We start from the raw sequence: 14,102 nt of genomic DNA, 5'->3' as shown, positions 1-14,102 counted from the left end.
ACCAGAGACAGAGTGGGGAACAGAACAGGCAGACTGACCAAAGTACACTGCTGAGAGGAGCAGCGGGAAAGTCAGGAGAGGTCTGCTGCGCCATGTGCTGTGCCATTTGATCCCTGGGCAGCCGGGGATTGAACTCATGCTGCAGAGGCTGCGGACAGCTTCATAGGTTGCTTCTTAACCCCGTGTGCCACCAGAGAGGCACCTCATTTCATATATTTTTCTGTCAACTTATGCATACCACAGTTTACTTTGCTTTTTTAAATTTAACATTTTTTTTAAAACTGAGGTAATACTGGTTTACAACACTGTATATGATTGAGAGGTATAAGGATCATGCCTTTTAAGATATATGTTATCTAGCACAGGTCATGTTTTTGATGCTATTAACAAATCACATACAATGACTTAAAAATCAAAACATTGAATTAATCAACTCACATATAGATCAGTTAAATATATCTGCAAGATGATGGGGGATTTATTGTGTTTTTATTTTCCAAATAACTTTGTCCTTTTATGCTCATAAAGTACTTTTCTTTCTTTTTTTTTTCTCTCATTAGATCCCTATCACAGTTGAATATCAGATCATTTTCTAACCAAAACACTATAAAGAGCCTACTTATTGTGATATGATTGTTATTACTTTTGTTTTTGGTCACTGCTGTTGTATTATGAGAATTGGTTTACTTCTTTGGGGGGTTACTTCTGTTTAGGGGGGCATCCATGATTCTCTACACAAGTGCTTCCCTGTATCACTGAGAGCAGATGGAGGATGAAGCAGCCAAGTGGAATAGCTGCTATAATTCTAATTAGTTTGTCTAGCTTAACAATATCCAGTCCTCAGTGTATTCTATAGTTAAGAAAGGTTAAAAATAAATGGCTATTTACTTTGCTTTTAGAAATCTTTTTTTTTTATAAATTTTCCTTAATTACAATTTTATCTGTTTATTGCAGAAAATTAAGACAATTTAGAGAAGTATAAATAAGAAAAATCACCAGTAATTCTATAATAGAGAGAAATGCTATTTATATTTTTATATTTTTTGTTTCTGCATAATTTAGGTCCTACTGTACATCTAATTTCATGCCATCATCTTTTCTTTCTATTCAGTATTACTGACGTTTTCCCATGCTAGTAAAAAAAAAAAAAAAAACCTCTGAAAATAAAATTTTTTATTCTGCTGTGTCCAGTTTTACTCTTATTACTTAACTCTGACTTTTGGTGCCATTTTTCAATATTATAAATAAGCCTGTGATGAATATATTGTGTACATATTGAATTTTTGTGTTCATTTTTGACTGATGAAATGCCATTATGCTACCTGTTAGATTGTAGCATAGATTTCCAGTGCTAGTTAGATTTCCAGTGCTAAATTATAGGATATCAGACAGAAAAGAGTTTATATTGTAGTCTATGAGCTGTTTTTTGAAGGTTAAGATCAGGACTTTTGCTAGGACTGAGCCAGCACATCACTATTGGGGAAAATTTATTGAGCAAAGATGTGCATGAAAATGAGCATGGGTTGTGGGTATTAGTTTCCATGTGTGTGATCCCACTGCAATGGAATGTTAGACTTGAGAAATTGAAGGAAATAAAGTTTGAAATGTGGGGTAAACAATTTGAAATTGTTAGTAGTGTTTAGGTTTGGTAACCAAAAATTCTGAATATTCTGGATCATTACACTTTTAACTATTGGGTTGTCAGGAAAGTCATGATGTACTTTTTTTGTTTTTCCAAGAAAAAATGCATCACAACTTTTCTGACAACCCAATATTTGTTAAATGTTTTTAATGTAACATATTTTGTAGGGTGTTTTTTCATTTTAATGATAGTTTCTTCACTGTGCAGAACTTTCTGGTTTAATGTTTATTCATGTTTGCTTTCATTTCTCTTGCTGTTGGAATTGAGTTCTCAAAAAAGTTGTGGAGCATGTCACCTATGATTCTATGTATTACATGGCCTTATATCTTACTTAAAACCATAATCCATTTTGAATTTTTTAGTAGAGTGTGAAGTATGGTATAGTTTTATTTTCTTGCATATATATGGCTGTCCAGTTTTCCCAAAACCACTTATTGAAACATTTTTTCTATGTTTTTGACCACTTTGTCATACAATAACTGTTCATATATGTATGGGTTATGTTCTGGGTTCTGAATTCTATTCCATTGATCTGCTTGTGTCTTAACTGTTTTTCCAATACCATTCTGTTTTGATTACTATTGTTTTGAAGTATTGTTCGAAGTCTGGTAGTGTAATTTCATTTTTTTTTCCTTCATGTTTACTTTGCCTATATGGCATCTTATTTGGTTCTATACACATTTTTGTAGTGTTCATTCTATTTTCTTGGTCTTATTCTTCCCATTTCATAAAGCACAGAATATCTATTTCTTTGTGTCTTCTATTTCATTTAAAAATGTCTTGTAGTTTCCTTGTACAGTTTTTATATGCAAATCACCCTAATAATTTGGCAACATATGGTGGTCACAAAAGCTTATACTTCAGTAGAAGTGATGATATTAGAGCAATGTATGTAATGGTCTGTCATGTTGTTCTCATAAGTATATTCATGTCAGAATGTGCTGATGCAGTGTTGGTTTGGAAAAGTATTTCATTGTAGCAACCAGAGATCTTTAGTGGTGCAAAATCAGCAGTGTCAAAACTTAAATCATGCAAATATTTAAAAAAAAATAATATATATTGAAGGGGCCTTCTTAGAGACAGGAATAGTAGGTGAAGCTCCATTAAGGAATTCAAGTTTGGGAAGTACAGGGACTGTAAGACTACAGAATGAGTTGGGGAAGAGGGGTTACATTTAAAATGAATAATTTCATTTAGTGGTTCTGATTCCTCAGTAGGCTATTTAAAGTATAAAAACTTCAGTTCTACCCCAGTGTGCTGAATCAGAATCTTTAGTATAATGAAACCAGGTATATATTTTTAAAATTTCCCTTAGAGATTCTGATGAATGTCTCTGGTTAGAAGCCACAAAAATTTTTTTTGTGTGTTTTTCCACCCCCAAGAATTTGTCAGATTGTCTGACCTACTGTTTTGAATAGTAATACACTTAATATGCATGTGTATGCATTTTCTTGATTTTTTTATGCTGTTTCAAGTTCCTGAGAATTTTTTTTCTGCTACTGAGTGTCAAATTGTACTATAAACTTATTAATTAGTATTACTTTGCAAAATCAATTTTCAGCAAAGGAAATGTACTGCAAAAATTAAAAGGAATTTCTCTGTAACCTATTTTCTTATTAAATCATAGGGACAAGAGCCAGGATGGATGATCAAGCATGGTATTTGAGAACTTCAAAGTTGGCTCTGGCCTTGGCAATTATCCATTCAAAACCAGCAGACAAAAGCAGCAGAGAACACACAGAGCACCTTGCAAGGGTGGTGTCTGGGCAGGAGTCACAGTGGAGTTCAAAGGTTGAAGCTTTAGAAGCCGAAGTTCTGCAATTACGTCAAAAACTTCTTCTGAGCAGCATTTGTTCAGGATCATTTAAGAATGGTGAGTATATGAGATTGCCTTTTGGTGATATAATAATCTGTTTTATTTCAGCTTCATAATTATTTAGAAATTTATTACCAAAACACCAAACTAATTAATTCTCTAAAATTAGTTTTTGTATTCTTTCCTGATAAAGATTTTTTTTTAACTTCTAATCATTCATGAAATGTTATTGTCCCTTCCTAATAAATGGAGCCACAGTAGATATTGGAATGAAGATAGAGAATAGTCTAGATGTGAAAGCAATGTTTTAGCTTACTGGGTAAATTAATTTTAAGATCTGGTCAGCCTTATTATTTTACCATATATTTTGTTGCCTTTATATTAAATAACTCATTTAGCATTCATATATCATGTCCCATCAATGTACCAGACAGGTAGTGAGTCATGACGATACACCTAAGAGGGAGGACACACCTAAGAGGAGGAGTTGTCCTTTTTGTGAAGTGTCTACCAACCTAGCAGTGAAAAGGGGCCCAGCTGTAACAAATGCTATAATAGAAATATTGACAAAGAGGAGTCATTTAGTTCACTTTATTTTTGGAAAGACTTCTCAGATCTGGCCCTCAAATGTTTGTTCACTTGTTAGTGAGCTGGTCACAGAATGTGCAGCAGGAGGCAGGGACATGAGCAACACTGCAGCCATGGAGAATAAAAGTGCCACTCAGGACACTGTCTGCATGACATTTCAGAGCACCATAAAGAAAAGACATGATAGGTGAAGAAAAAGAGAGGTGATTTGGGACCAGGTTCAAAAGAATGTTGAATGTCAGTCTAAGTCTACTCCCTATCAGTAAGTTGACAGTACAATTTATGGTCTTTTGGGACCCTCATGAGAGTAGAAGAGGACTACTACTAGTGATAATAGGACAACAGGCAAAGCCAGGACTCACTTGAGCAAACTGGGACATGAGGTCACCCCATTTACCAGGAGCTGTACATTGTTTTAGAACAATGACTTTCCTGTTGGGCTTGGGAAACAATTTGATGTTCTTTCTTTTGAAACTGTAAATTGGGACATACTACTCTTTTGCCAAAAACCCTCCCTTAACATCGGGATCTTTCACGCTAGATTTATAATTGTGTCCCATAATGCCATGGATAATTTCACTTCTACTCACCTCTCCCACTTCATCTCATAACTCTCCCCTTTGTTAACTCGGCTCCCACCGGCATGGCCTTCCTCCCTACCTTTCAGGGCAGTCTTGCCTTGAACCTTTGTTAGGCTGTTCTCTTTGACACTTTTTGTGATTGATTGACTTCTTTCCTTCCTGGAGGTCCAATTCTAAAGGACACTTCCTCAGGGAGAAATCTAGATACACAACACCCCCACCAGTTATTCAAGCACCTCCTGTGTATTACCTGTATATTTGTTTACTTAATTCATGTCATTGGAGAATAATAATATAAACAGAATATAATATAATCAAAAGACACTTATTCAAGAATTGGCATCATAATCAGGATCTGTGACCAAAGTTGGTCCTAAGGTGTGTAACATCAGGATCAGGACATAGGGGATTTTAAAGGACTAGGCAGGGAACTAGTCTGAGATTAGGTCATTTGTAGTGATACTGTAGGATTGATTCTTAAAGTCTAAGTTCCTATCTGATTGGTGGGCAGAAGTGTTCAGACACAGGGCTGTAATGTGGGGGCCTATGAGCATGGTGATCAGATCATCATCTCTAGATGATTTCTTATTTTTTCACAGTCACCTAATGGCTTAGACAGGCTGTTTAATTTTTTACCTAGAAAGTTCAAGATCAGGCAGTTAGAGAAAAAATGGAGTCTGTTTGACTCAAAATGGGTTCCACACTCCTGAACTAGTCTAAATTATCTGGAGAAGTGGCCTTTGATTTGCTTAGCATTCTCTGTTCATCCACTCCAGCCTGATGCACAGAAAGCAAGTACTCAGTAAATACGTATCAAATGGAAGTGGAGCATATTGGATAGTGGGGCTACAACTGTGACTGGAGACTAGGAGACCAGTTTTACAAGGGTTCACCAAAGTCCATATAAAGAATGATGGGTTGAACTAGATCTATGTTAGTGAGAACTGAAAGGAGGTCAGATATATATGAATGATTTCAGAGTAGATAACTTCAGAAGTTTGTGAATGATTTCTGAGACTGGTTAAGGAAGACAGATTTTTAGGATAATTGAGATTTCTGGCACCAACTTAATGATGTGATTGCAATGTTTTGAATCTAGTCAACACAAAAATGAACTTGTGGGATAAAAGGTTGAGTTTGAGTTTGAGTGTGGGCTGATCCTTGACTCCTTAGGGATTACCTAGAAGGCAGATAGAAGTATGGCCCTAAAAATTCAAAGGGAATGAGCAGATTAGAAATGCAGATACAGAGTTAGGTTTTGTTGGCATTTAAGTGTGAGTTGAAGTTACAACTGTAGATATGATTCTCAGGAAAAAAGGAACTTTTGGGGGCTGCAGATGCTAACATTCCAGGGGTGGCAGGAAAAAAGGAGCAACTATCACAAAGGAATGTGTCACTCTGTGGGTAAGAGAGTGCCTGCTAACTATAGTTTTGGGAATTATAAGGAAAAGTCTTTAACCTAATATTTAGATATTACTAAAATCTCATATTTGTGTGATCAAAAATGTTATGATTTATAGCCACATTCTAATCTCTCTAGAGTCTTTCTAGGTAATGGATTTTTTGAGTATACCCTATGAATGATAAAGATAATAAATTTTTCCTCATTTTTTCCTGTTCTATGATATGACTGATATAATGGCACACATGTAAAATTTCCAGTAACTTTAAACTCTGACTATTATAAACATTGTGATACCAAAACTCTTTCTTATCACGAAAGGTCTCTCTTTATAACATGGGCATGGTGCTGTGTATTATTTGTTTGGAATATGACCATGTCTAACAGCAAGAGCCGAGGTGATAACTTGTTCTTACACTGAAAACTTTCACTTACAGTGCCTGTGAGAGAGATTTCAAATCTCACATAATTAAAATCAGTTTTCCTCGCAGCAGGAGTTACAGGTAAAGCGTTTCAGTGCAGATGTTTCAGTGTAATCTATCTCTCCATCTGTTAGCTTAAGCTTGAAAAATGAGGAATAAATAGATAGATTTAGATAGTCATTGTTAAAGGAGAAATAAAAAAAGAAGAAAAGGAGGTATTAAATTGATAATCATAGCCATTATTTAAAGATCCGTAGCTTGAAAGACTTACATGCCTTGCTTTGAGAAAATGCCATTGCTGAAAATCAAACCCTATTATAGATGTATTTATATTATTAAGTATTTCTTTCTATAATTTTCCATGATTGTTTTACCTATACAACTGTTCTCGAATGTTTAGAGACAGGAGGCCCTCAATAAATGTTGAATAGAATGCTTCTTGACAGATTGAGAGGCTGGGGAACTAAATTTACAGCATCAACTATCCATTGAAGCAACTGAGCAAACCAGAATTAAATTAAGCAGAGCTGAAATGGCAAACAAATAAGGAAGTATGATATGGTTGATACAGCACTTCAGGAACTCAGCTATTTCTTTATTCTGATTTATTTCTCTACAGTTTCTTAAAGAGAAATAATTCTTTACTAAGGGACTAGACAGTATTAGGAAAGGACAGAGGGACTTGTTATTCAAACTATGACACATTTTAATATTACTTAAATGTAGGAGGAGGGAGAGCAGGAGAAGGGATCAAAGAAACCCAGTTATCCAATGTCACATTTCTCAAAATCTTTTTTTGATGATGTGTGGAAGACATGGTTGGCTGTCTGTTCAACAACTAGTTCCCTTCTTACTAAAGCACTCTAATTTTGTTTTGGCAGATGTGTGCTTGTGCCAGTGGGTTAATCCATAAAGGCTTAGATTTGTTTTGCCAGTACTGTTCTAAGGTTGGGCAGAAGCCAATGAAAGCTAAAAAGCAATATTCTGAGCATTTTATAAAGATTTCCCTCTGTACAAAGAAATTGAGACCCATAAAAGAGAACAATAAAACAGTTTCTTACTTAAACCACTTGGTTCCCAGATGGGGCACTGCCACATGAAAATAGCATGTATGCAACTGTGGAAGCCAGTTTGCAGCTACAGGCAGGATTGAAAATCAGCGCCAACTTGCTAAGGATGGTGAAGTCGGAGGATGTGAGGAGCCTTTTTGACTTTGCTAAGCAGCCAAAGCGACTCTGGGTATTACTTTAGTAGGAATCTTGGTTTAAGCCTTGGCTATCCATGAATTCTCTTCCTGTGTCTGAGCATATCCTAACTTAAAGAGTAGGATAGGGGCTAGAAGTCATGGCTGTTATAGAGTCCTGCTTTTTTCTCTCAAGAATCTTCTTGATCTATAGGGGTAGAATGAGAGGAAAAATATGTTCCTTAATCTAGAATGACTTCCTGATAAAGATAGCTTCATTATGTTGGCAAGAACTTTGACTAGGTCTGAGTAGGTGGCTAAGGGAACCCAGTACAAAGCAATTGGGAAGGAAGGTTTATTGACTATTATTAAATGTTGACCAGGGATTGAGGGGGTTAGGGTGACAGGAGCAAAGCCTTGTAAGTGGGAAAAATGGTAGAACTTCACTGATCACATTTAGGATTAAGATTTGAGAGTATGGTGTTGGGGGGCTGTACAGAGCAGCACAATTACCTTCGGTTGAACTTAGCTCTTCTAAAAGTTTGGGCCCCTGGGAATTAACCCACCCAACCAGATGGCTTTAGGACCTTCTCTACTCTTCCTGTTAAGATTGCTTGCATTTGTTTAACCCCTCCTCTGTTTTCCCATTTTCTCCTTATACCCTGGAGATCAAATCCTTACTGTTCCATGATCTACTTTACATCTAGTTTAAGTCTGGATTCAGGAAAGGGATTTTAGCTAGATTGGGATTGAAGAAGTGTCAGAACAGGGAACTGATATTCTAGCAGCCTGGGTTGTCCCCTGGAGACCCAGCTGGAGCTTGTCTTCAACTCCTCACTGCTGCTTTTCTGGTCCAGGTCTACTCAGCTTCTGTCCCCATCTCTCTGTTCTTACCTTTTCCCAGGCCACACAGAGGGGATGATTCAAACAACTGACTTACAGACACAGTTGTGGAACTCAGCATGATCATGTTTGGGCACTTACTGTTTTATTGCTGCAGGAAAAGCATGGAAAGTGAGCTAACAAGCACTTCCTTTTAGTTTTTATATAAGCTCCTTTAATATGGTCAAATATAATGGTGGGAATTGCTTAAAATTTTAGTTGATTTAAAATATACATGCATAATGTATATAAACATCAGAGAATATGCCCTTAATTTAATGCAAATTCTAATGACAGCTTCAAAATAAAGTAAATTTATAATTATACTTTAGACATGCTTTACTTATTATACAAAGTTTGTATTAATCTTTTGATATTAGAGACCATCAGCATATAAAGAAATTAAAGTTGAGGTTTAAAAAGCTGAGAATGTTCAATGACTTTAATAGTGATAAGGCAATAATTTAGAAGTGTAAATACCTTAATTATTATAACAGGGGCTGATTCTGTTAGGAAAGGTGTTAGGAGAGAGGGAATAAGAAGGGCCAAATGAGCACTGGCACAGGGATGCCAGAAAGAAGCAGCGGAGCCTCAGAGGCAGGACCGAGGTGAGGGTGACTGAGCATTCCACAGTGTGCAGTGTTCTATTTGGAAATCGGTCTGTACAAATCTCTTCTTCATAGCAGACCCTGAATCTCACTTCATGATTCAGTTACTTCTTGCCTAAGCTGGTTTCCAGGAAAGTATCTTGGATAGCCAGGAAATACTCTAGTGGGCCTGACAGGGCTCTCTGTGTATCTCTATTCTCCCTACTTCACTCCCAGACACTTCCCTGATCCTGCCTAATACCAATTAGACCCCATGTCTATAGTTATACCCTTGTGCTTTCAAATATGGATTGTAGTCCAGCCTCAGGTCTTGTCTTTTGCTGTAGGATAAGGTCCACGATGTTTAGAATGGGTTGTAATCCTCTCCACAGTGTGGTGCTTACTTACATCTCCAGGCCAAACTCTACCACTGCGTCCCCACATTCTACCCACAACACATGAAATTTCATTCATTGACTTGAATCCTCCTTGTTCCTGCTCAGCTCCAGACTCTTACCCTTATTTCTCTGAGTAGGATATGTTTTCCTTTGCCTTTCTGTCTGGCTATACACTACTTTTTTTTTTTTTCTGATATAGTTTTAATATCTCTTTTGCCTTCACCGACTGTCTCCCTAGAATAGATTAGATTCTCTTCTGGGTCCCCATACTATCTGTACTTTCCCCAGCATTTGTGAATTAAATTCCACTTGTTTAAAAAGCTGACCTCTTGATATAGCCTAAACTCATATGCAACAGAGTATGTCTTTTCTCACCACTGTTTTCCTAGTGTTAGTACAATACCTTTCTGGAGGAGATGCTTGGTGATATTTGTTTGAATGACTAAGTTTGGGCATGGTTTCTATGAGTGTTAATATCTAGAATAAAATCGCTTTACTGATCTGTGGTTTCTTGAGGGCTGTCAAACTCTTACAGTGATGGCAGGAGGATTAGAGAGCAAGATGCAGCATTCTAGGGAAGAGGTACTGGCTAAGTCAGGATGAGGAGCAGTTCTCTTCCCGTTGAGGGGGCTGTACATGTGTACAGTAGTTGAAGCAGAAGACAGTAAATGAAGCGTGACCATGCTGCTTCTTATCTATGAAACTAAAACACTATAACTATTCAGAAGCACTTTTGCATTCATAAATGCACAGGGTGTATTTTTTTTTTTACTCGATTAACCTATAGCAATTTTTAATATTTATGATTAGGACTACATATTTTTTCAGACTTGTCAGTGTTTTTGCAGTCCCTTGCTAATCATCTCTTTGTTTTTACACACACACACACACACACACACACACACACATTTTAACTGCAATAACATGGGTTTATAACTCTGATTCAAAGGCACAGGGTCCTCCTCCCCAGGACCATGTCCACATCACCACCAAAACACCTGTAGTCTTCCACCAAATCTGTTTTTGAATTTTAGGACTCTATTAGAAATCTCAAGGTATCCATGAGGATTCTTAATTTAATATTGGATCCTAGAAATCCTGAAATGCTTTTTTTAGAATAAATTCAAAATACAGTGAGTGGAATCCAGGTAGATGATTCTGAACTATAATTCAGACAGCAAAAATTAATGGGATTGTATCAATTTCATTATCAAGCAAGAAGGAAATAAGGTAAATTGGGTAAGTTAGAGTAGGTTGAGAGTCTGCCTTTCTGATAAGCTCCCAGATGATGTCGATGCTGCTGACTGTGGACCACAGTAGGACTAGTATGGAACTGTGGACAATCTTGGGGATGGTAGTGGGGGAGCGTTTGTGAAATGAAGGAAAAAGATAGGCTGGTATTAGGGAAGAATGCAAGATAAAGTTTTGTTGTTAAGATGGAAAAGACATCAGTTCACTAGTACTTTAGTGGGAAGGAATCAACAGAGAGAAAAGTGGAAGACAGAAAGGAAGAGTATGATTACGGAATCATATGGGCCTACAGCCTGGAAGAGTTACAGAGCACGAGTGGAGAGATTTGCCCTGCACCTCAAGAAGGGGCTGACATCTCCTCTGAAGATAGAAGCAGGTCCCTTTATTCATATTTTTGCTGAGTTCATTTCTGGCAGCTCTTTAAAGAGCTATCTTTAAAGCTCATTTCTCCGCACCGCCCTGTTCTGCCTCCAGTGCTCCTTTTTCCTAAGTCAGTTCTTTGGACCTATTGAGTCTTTATTCAAACTGCCTTTGGCTTTTCATTCTTGGAATTCTTTCTTTACTGTTTCAACTCTCAACTAAGAAGTTATCCCTATCTCTTCTTTGATAATAAAGAAATGAAAAAAGCAGGGTTAAGTAACTTGTCTAAGATTAAGTAGATAGTAAATGGAGTGTGATTCCTGTAGAATCTTAGAAAATGCATTTATAGTACTTTAAGGTGTTGTCCTAAACCAAAGGTTCTCAAGGTATGGTCCCCAGACCAGATGCCTCAGAGTCAGGTGGGAACTTATCAAAAATGCAATTTTTTTTTTTTATTGAGGTACCATTGCTTTACAACACTGCATGTGATTTAGAGACATAGGGTTCATTTCCTCAGATGCATGATTCCACCTCTTACTTAACTGAATCAGAAACAGGGCAGAAACAGCAACCTATGGCTCAGTCAAATCCAGGTGATCCTGCTGAAAACCAAAAATTGAGAATCACTGGTTTGAGCATATAGAAGTGAAATGTGTTTTCAAGGAACATAGTGAGGCCTTTCCAGAATAGGGGTCAGTAGAAACCTATTCATCTCCAATCCAGAGCATCCAAGTAATAAATTAGGATGGCTCTGTAGGCCAGCTTCTGAAAGGTATCAGTACTACCTGACAATATTTGGTCTTACTCACCAAAGAATTGAAAATGTATGTCACCTGATTGAGCTAAGACAGGTAGTAGAGAGTAGAGAAAGTGAACAACAATAACAAAAAGTAACATTAATATGACCTAACAACTATTTTTGATACTATTGCATACTGTTAGATGAAATATGTATATAACAATAGTAGGAACCCAGGATTGTATATTGTATATTCTTGTTCTAAGAGAACTTGTTTCTCTTGTTCTAGGAGAACTTGTCCCTCTGCTCTTTATCCCTCTTCTCCTCTAGCCTTATTTACCTTGACCTTGCCTAATAAACACACAAATATGATGATGTAGCTTCTGACTATATGTCATATTTTTTGTAAATTAAACATGCAGTTGCATAAGACATTTACCTGGCTTTCATCTTTGCAGAGGAAAATGTTCTTGTTACACCTAGTCAAAGTAATTTTAAAGACATAGGAGAAATTTTGATTAGTAAATGCAGTACATGGTATACTACAAATCAGTAGGAGCCCTTAAATTCTGTTTATATTAGTCCTTTAAAAAAGTATATAAGGTAACATAGTTAAAACAAAAATATTTCTAATGGGCCACCCTGGTAGCGTAGGGGTTAAGTCTCAGCGATATCATGCTATCACCACTGTGGCCTGAGTTTGATCCCCGGCCAGGGAGCTAACCCACATGGCACAGCACCCACTACTCCCCTTAGCAGTGTATTTCAGTATATACACCTGTTCTCCTCTGTCTAATGAACCCTCTCACCCATCACTCCCAGCACCTCTGGCCTACATCCCAGTTCTTCTATGCATAAATAAATTAATCTTTAATTTTGTTTCTATAAATGAATGCTCACATGTTGTAGCAAAGCACAATTATTTATCAAGTTTCATATCATGCATGTGGAACTATGAACAATTGTACTTACTTTGTATTACGGGTCATCCTGAGAGCTAAGTTAGCTAATCTTGATAAAAAAGTGAACTTGAATGAATTCCTAAATGCAATATGGAGACAAAGACATGCAGTGACAATGTGCAGTGCATAGGAGGACTCTGTAGGGAAGGTTCAGCACTTGTGGGCTCTTGCATGGTTTATGTTTGCACATTTTTTAAAAAAATATTTATGCATACAAGAATTGGGGTGCAGGCCAGAAGTTCGGGCTGGGTGTTGATGAGAGGATTCACCAGAGACAGAAGGGGAGCAGAACAAGCAGATTGGCTGAAACACATTGCTGAGGGGAACAGTGGGCAAGACAGGAGAGATCTGCTGCACCTTGTGGGTTAGCTCCCTGGCCAGGGATTGAATTTGTGCTGCAGTGGCTGTCGATAAGTTCATAGTGCTGAGATTTAAACTCTTGGGCCACCAGGGAGGCCCTGTTTGCACTCTTTACATGGAGGGACATTATTATACTTTTGTTATACCTGACAAAAGTAAGAAAAAATAAAAACCAAATTAATTCCTTATTTATGTTTATAAACATGGTGGCATTTTCCATTGAAGCTCCTGTTTTGAAAACATCATTAATATGGATCTTCAACTTTAAATTGCTTGCAAGCATTTCTTGCAGTTAGTCTGAACATTAAATACATCCGAGTGTCTGAACTGTGAGATCTGTGTCCTGGGAAGGAGACATTGAGGTGTGAGCTGCTCTTAGCCATTGACACCATCAATTATTCTATAGTAAGCATAGAATCATTTTTCTAGTTTTTGGTCTTTCTCACTTCTCTTGGAGTCAAAGAGAAATATTACCTGTGTCTTTAACACTTTCAGGCTAGTCTGCACAGTTTTATCCTTTGAAATAAGTGAAAGACTGCTTCCAGAGAAAGCTGGCTCTTACGCTTTCAAAAACCTCACTGTAAGAATTCCTCATTACTCTCTTAATTAATAACTCACAGGAAGAACAAGACTAGGTTGCTTCCGTGTCCTTCTTTGGGCTTATTCAATGAGATATTATACACAGTAGTTTTTCAAAGATGCTTCTGGTCTTGATATTTAAATTATCACCTCTGATTAGACTTGTAAATATTTGTAGCAGAAAAAAATTTTCATGGACTAAGGTGGGGTTTTCTATGTGTAGTATAATGTAATATATACAGAATGTTAACATTTTACCTCAGTATCACATATCATCACTTGGTGAAAACTAATTGTGAAAATCTGAATAATTCTACATCCTTTTTATTGTATGTGTTTTTCTAGTTTAT

At 36.9% G+C, this 14,102-nt stretch overlaps 1 protein-coding gene across 1 annotated transcript in view; it reads left to right on the top strand.

Moving 5' to 3' along the window:
- Positions 1-3,283: 3,283 nt before the first annotated feature.
- The window catches only part of MEI4 (meiotic double-stranded break formation protein 4), a gene marked incomplete at both ends in the record, with an annotated part of 122,605 nt that continues 111,786 nt past the window's right edge, over positions 3,284-14,102 (top strand). The window contains one exon of the mRNA XM_084258635.1: positions 3,284-3,515. Coding sequence (XP_084114761.1) covers positions 3,284-3,515 — 232 coding nt within the window. The remainder of the gene's footprint in view (positions 3,516-14,102) is intronic.

Source organism: Talpa europaea (genome assembly GCF_964194135.1).
Source record: "Talpa europaea genome assembly, chromosome: 2".
In the NCBI taxonomy this organism is placed as follows: domain Eukaryota; kingdom Metazoa; phylum Chordata; class Mammalia; order Eulipotyphla; family Talpidae; genus Talpa; species Talpa europaea.
The sequence above is the reverse complement of the archived record's forward strand: the minus strand, read 5'-3'. Positions and strand labels throughout refer to the sequence as shown.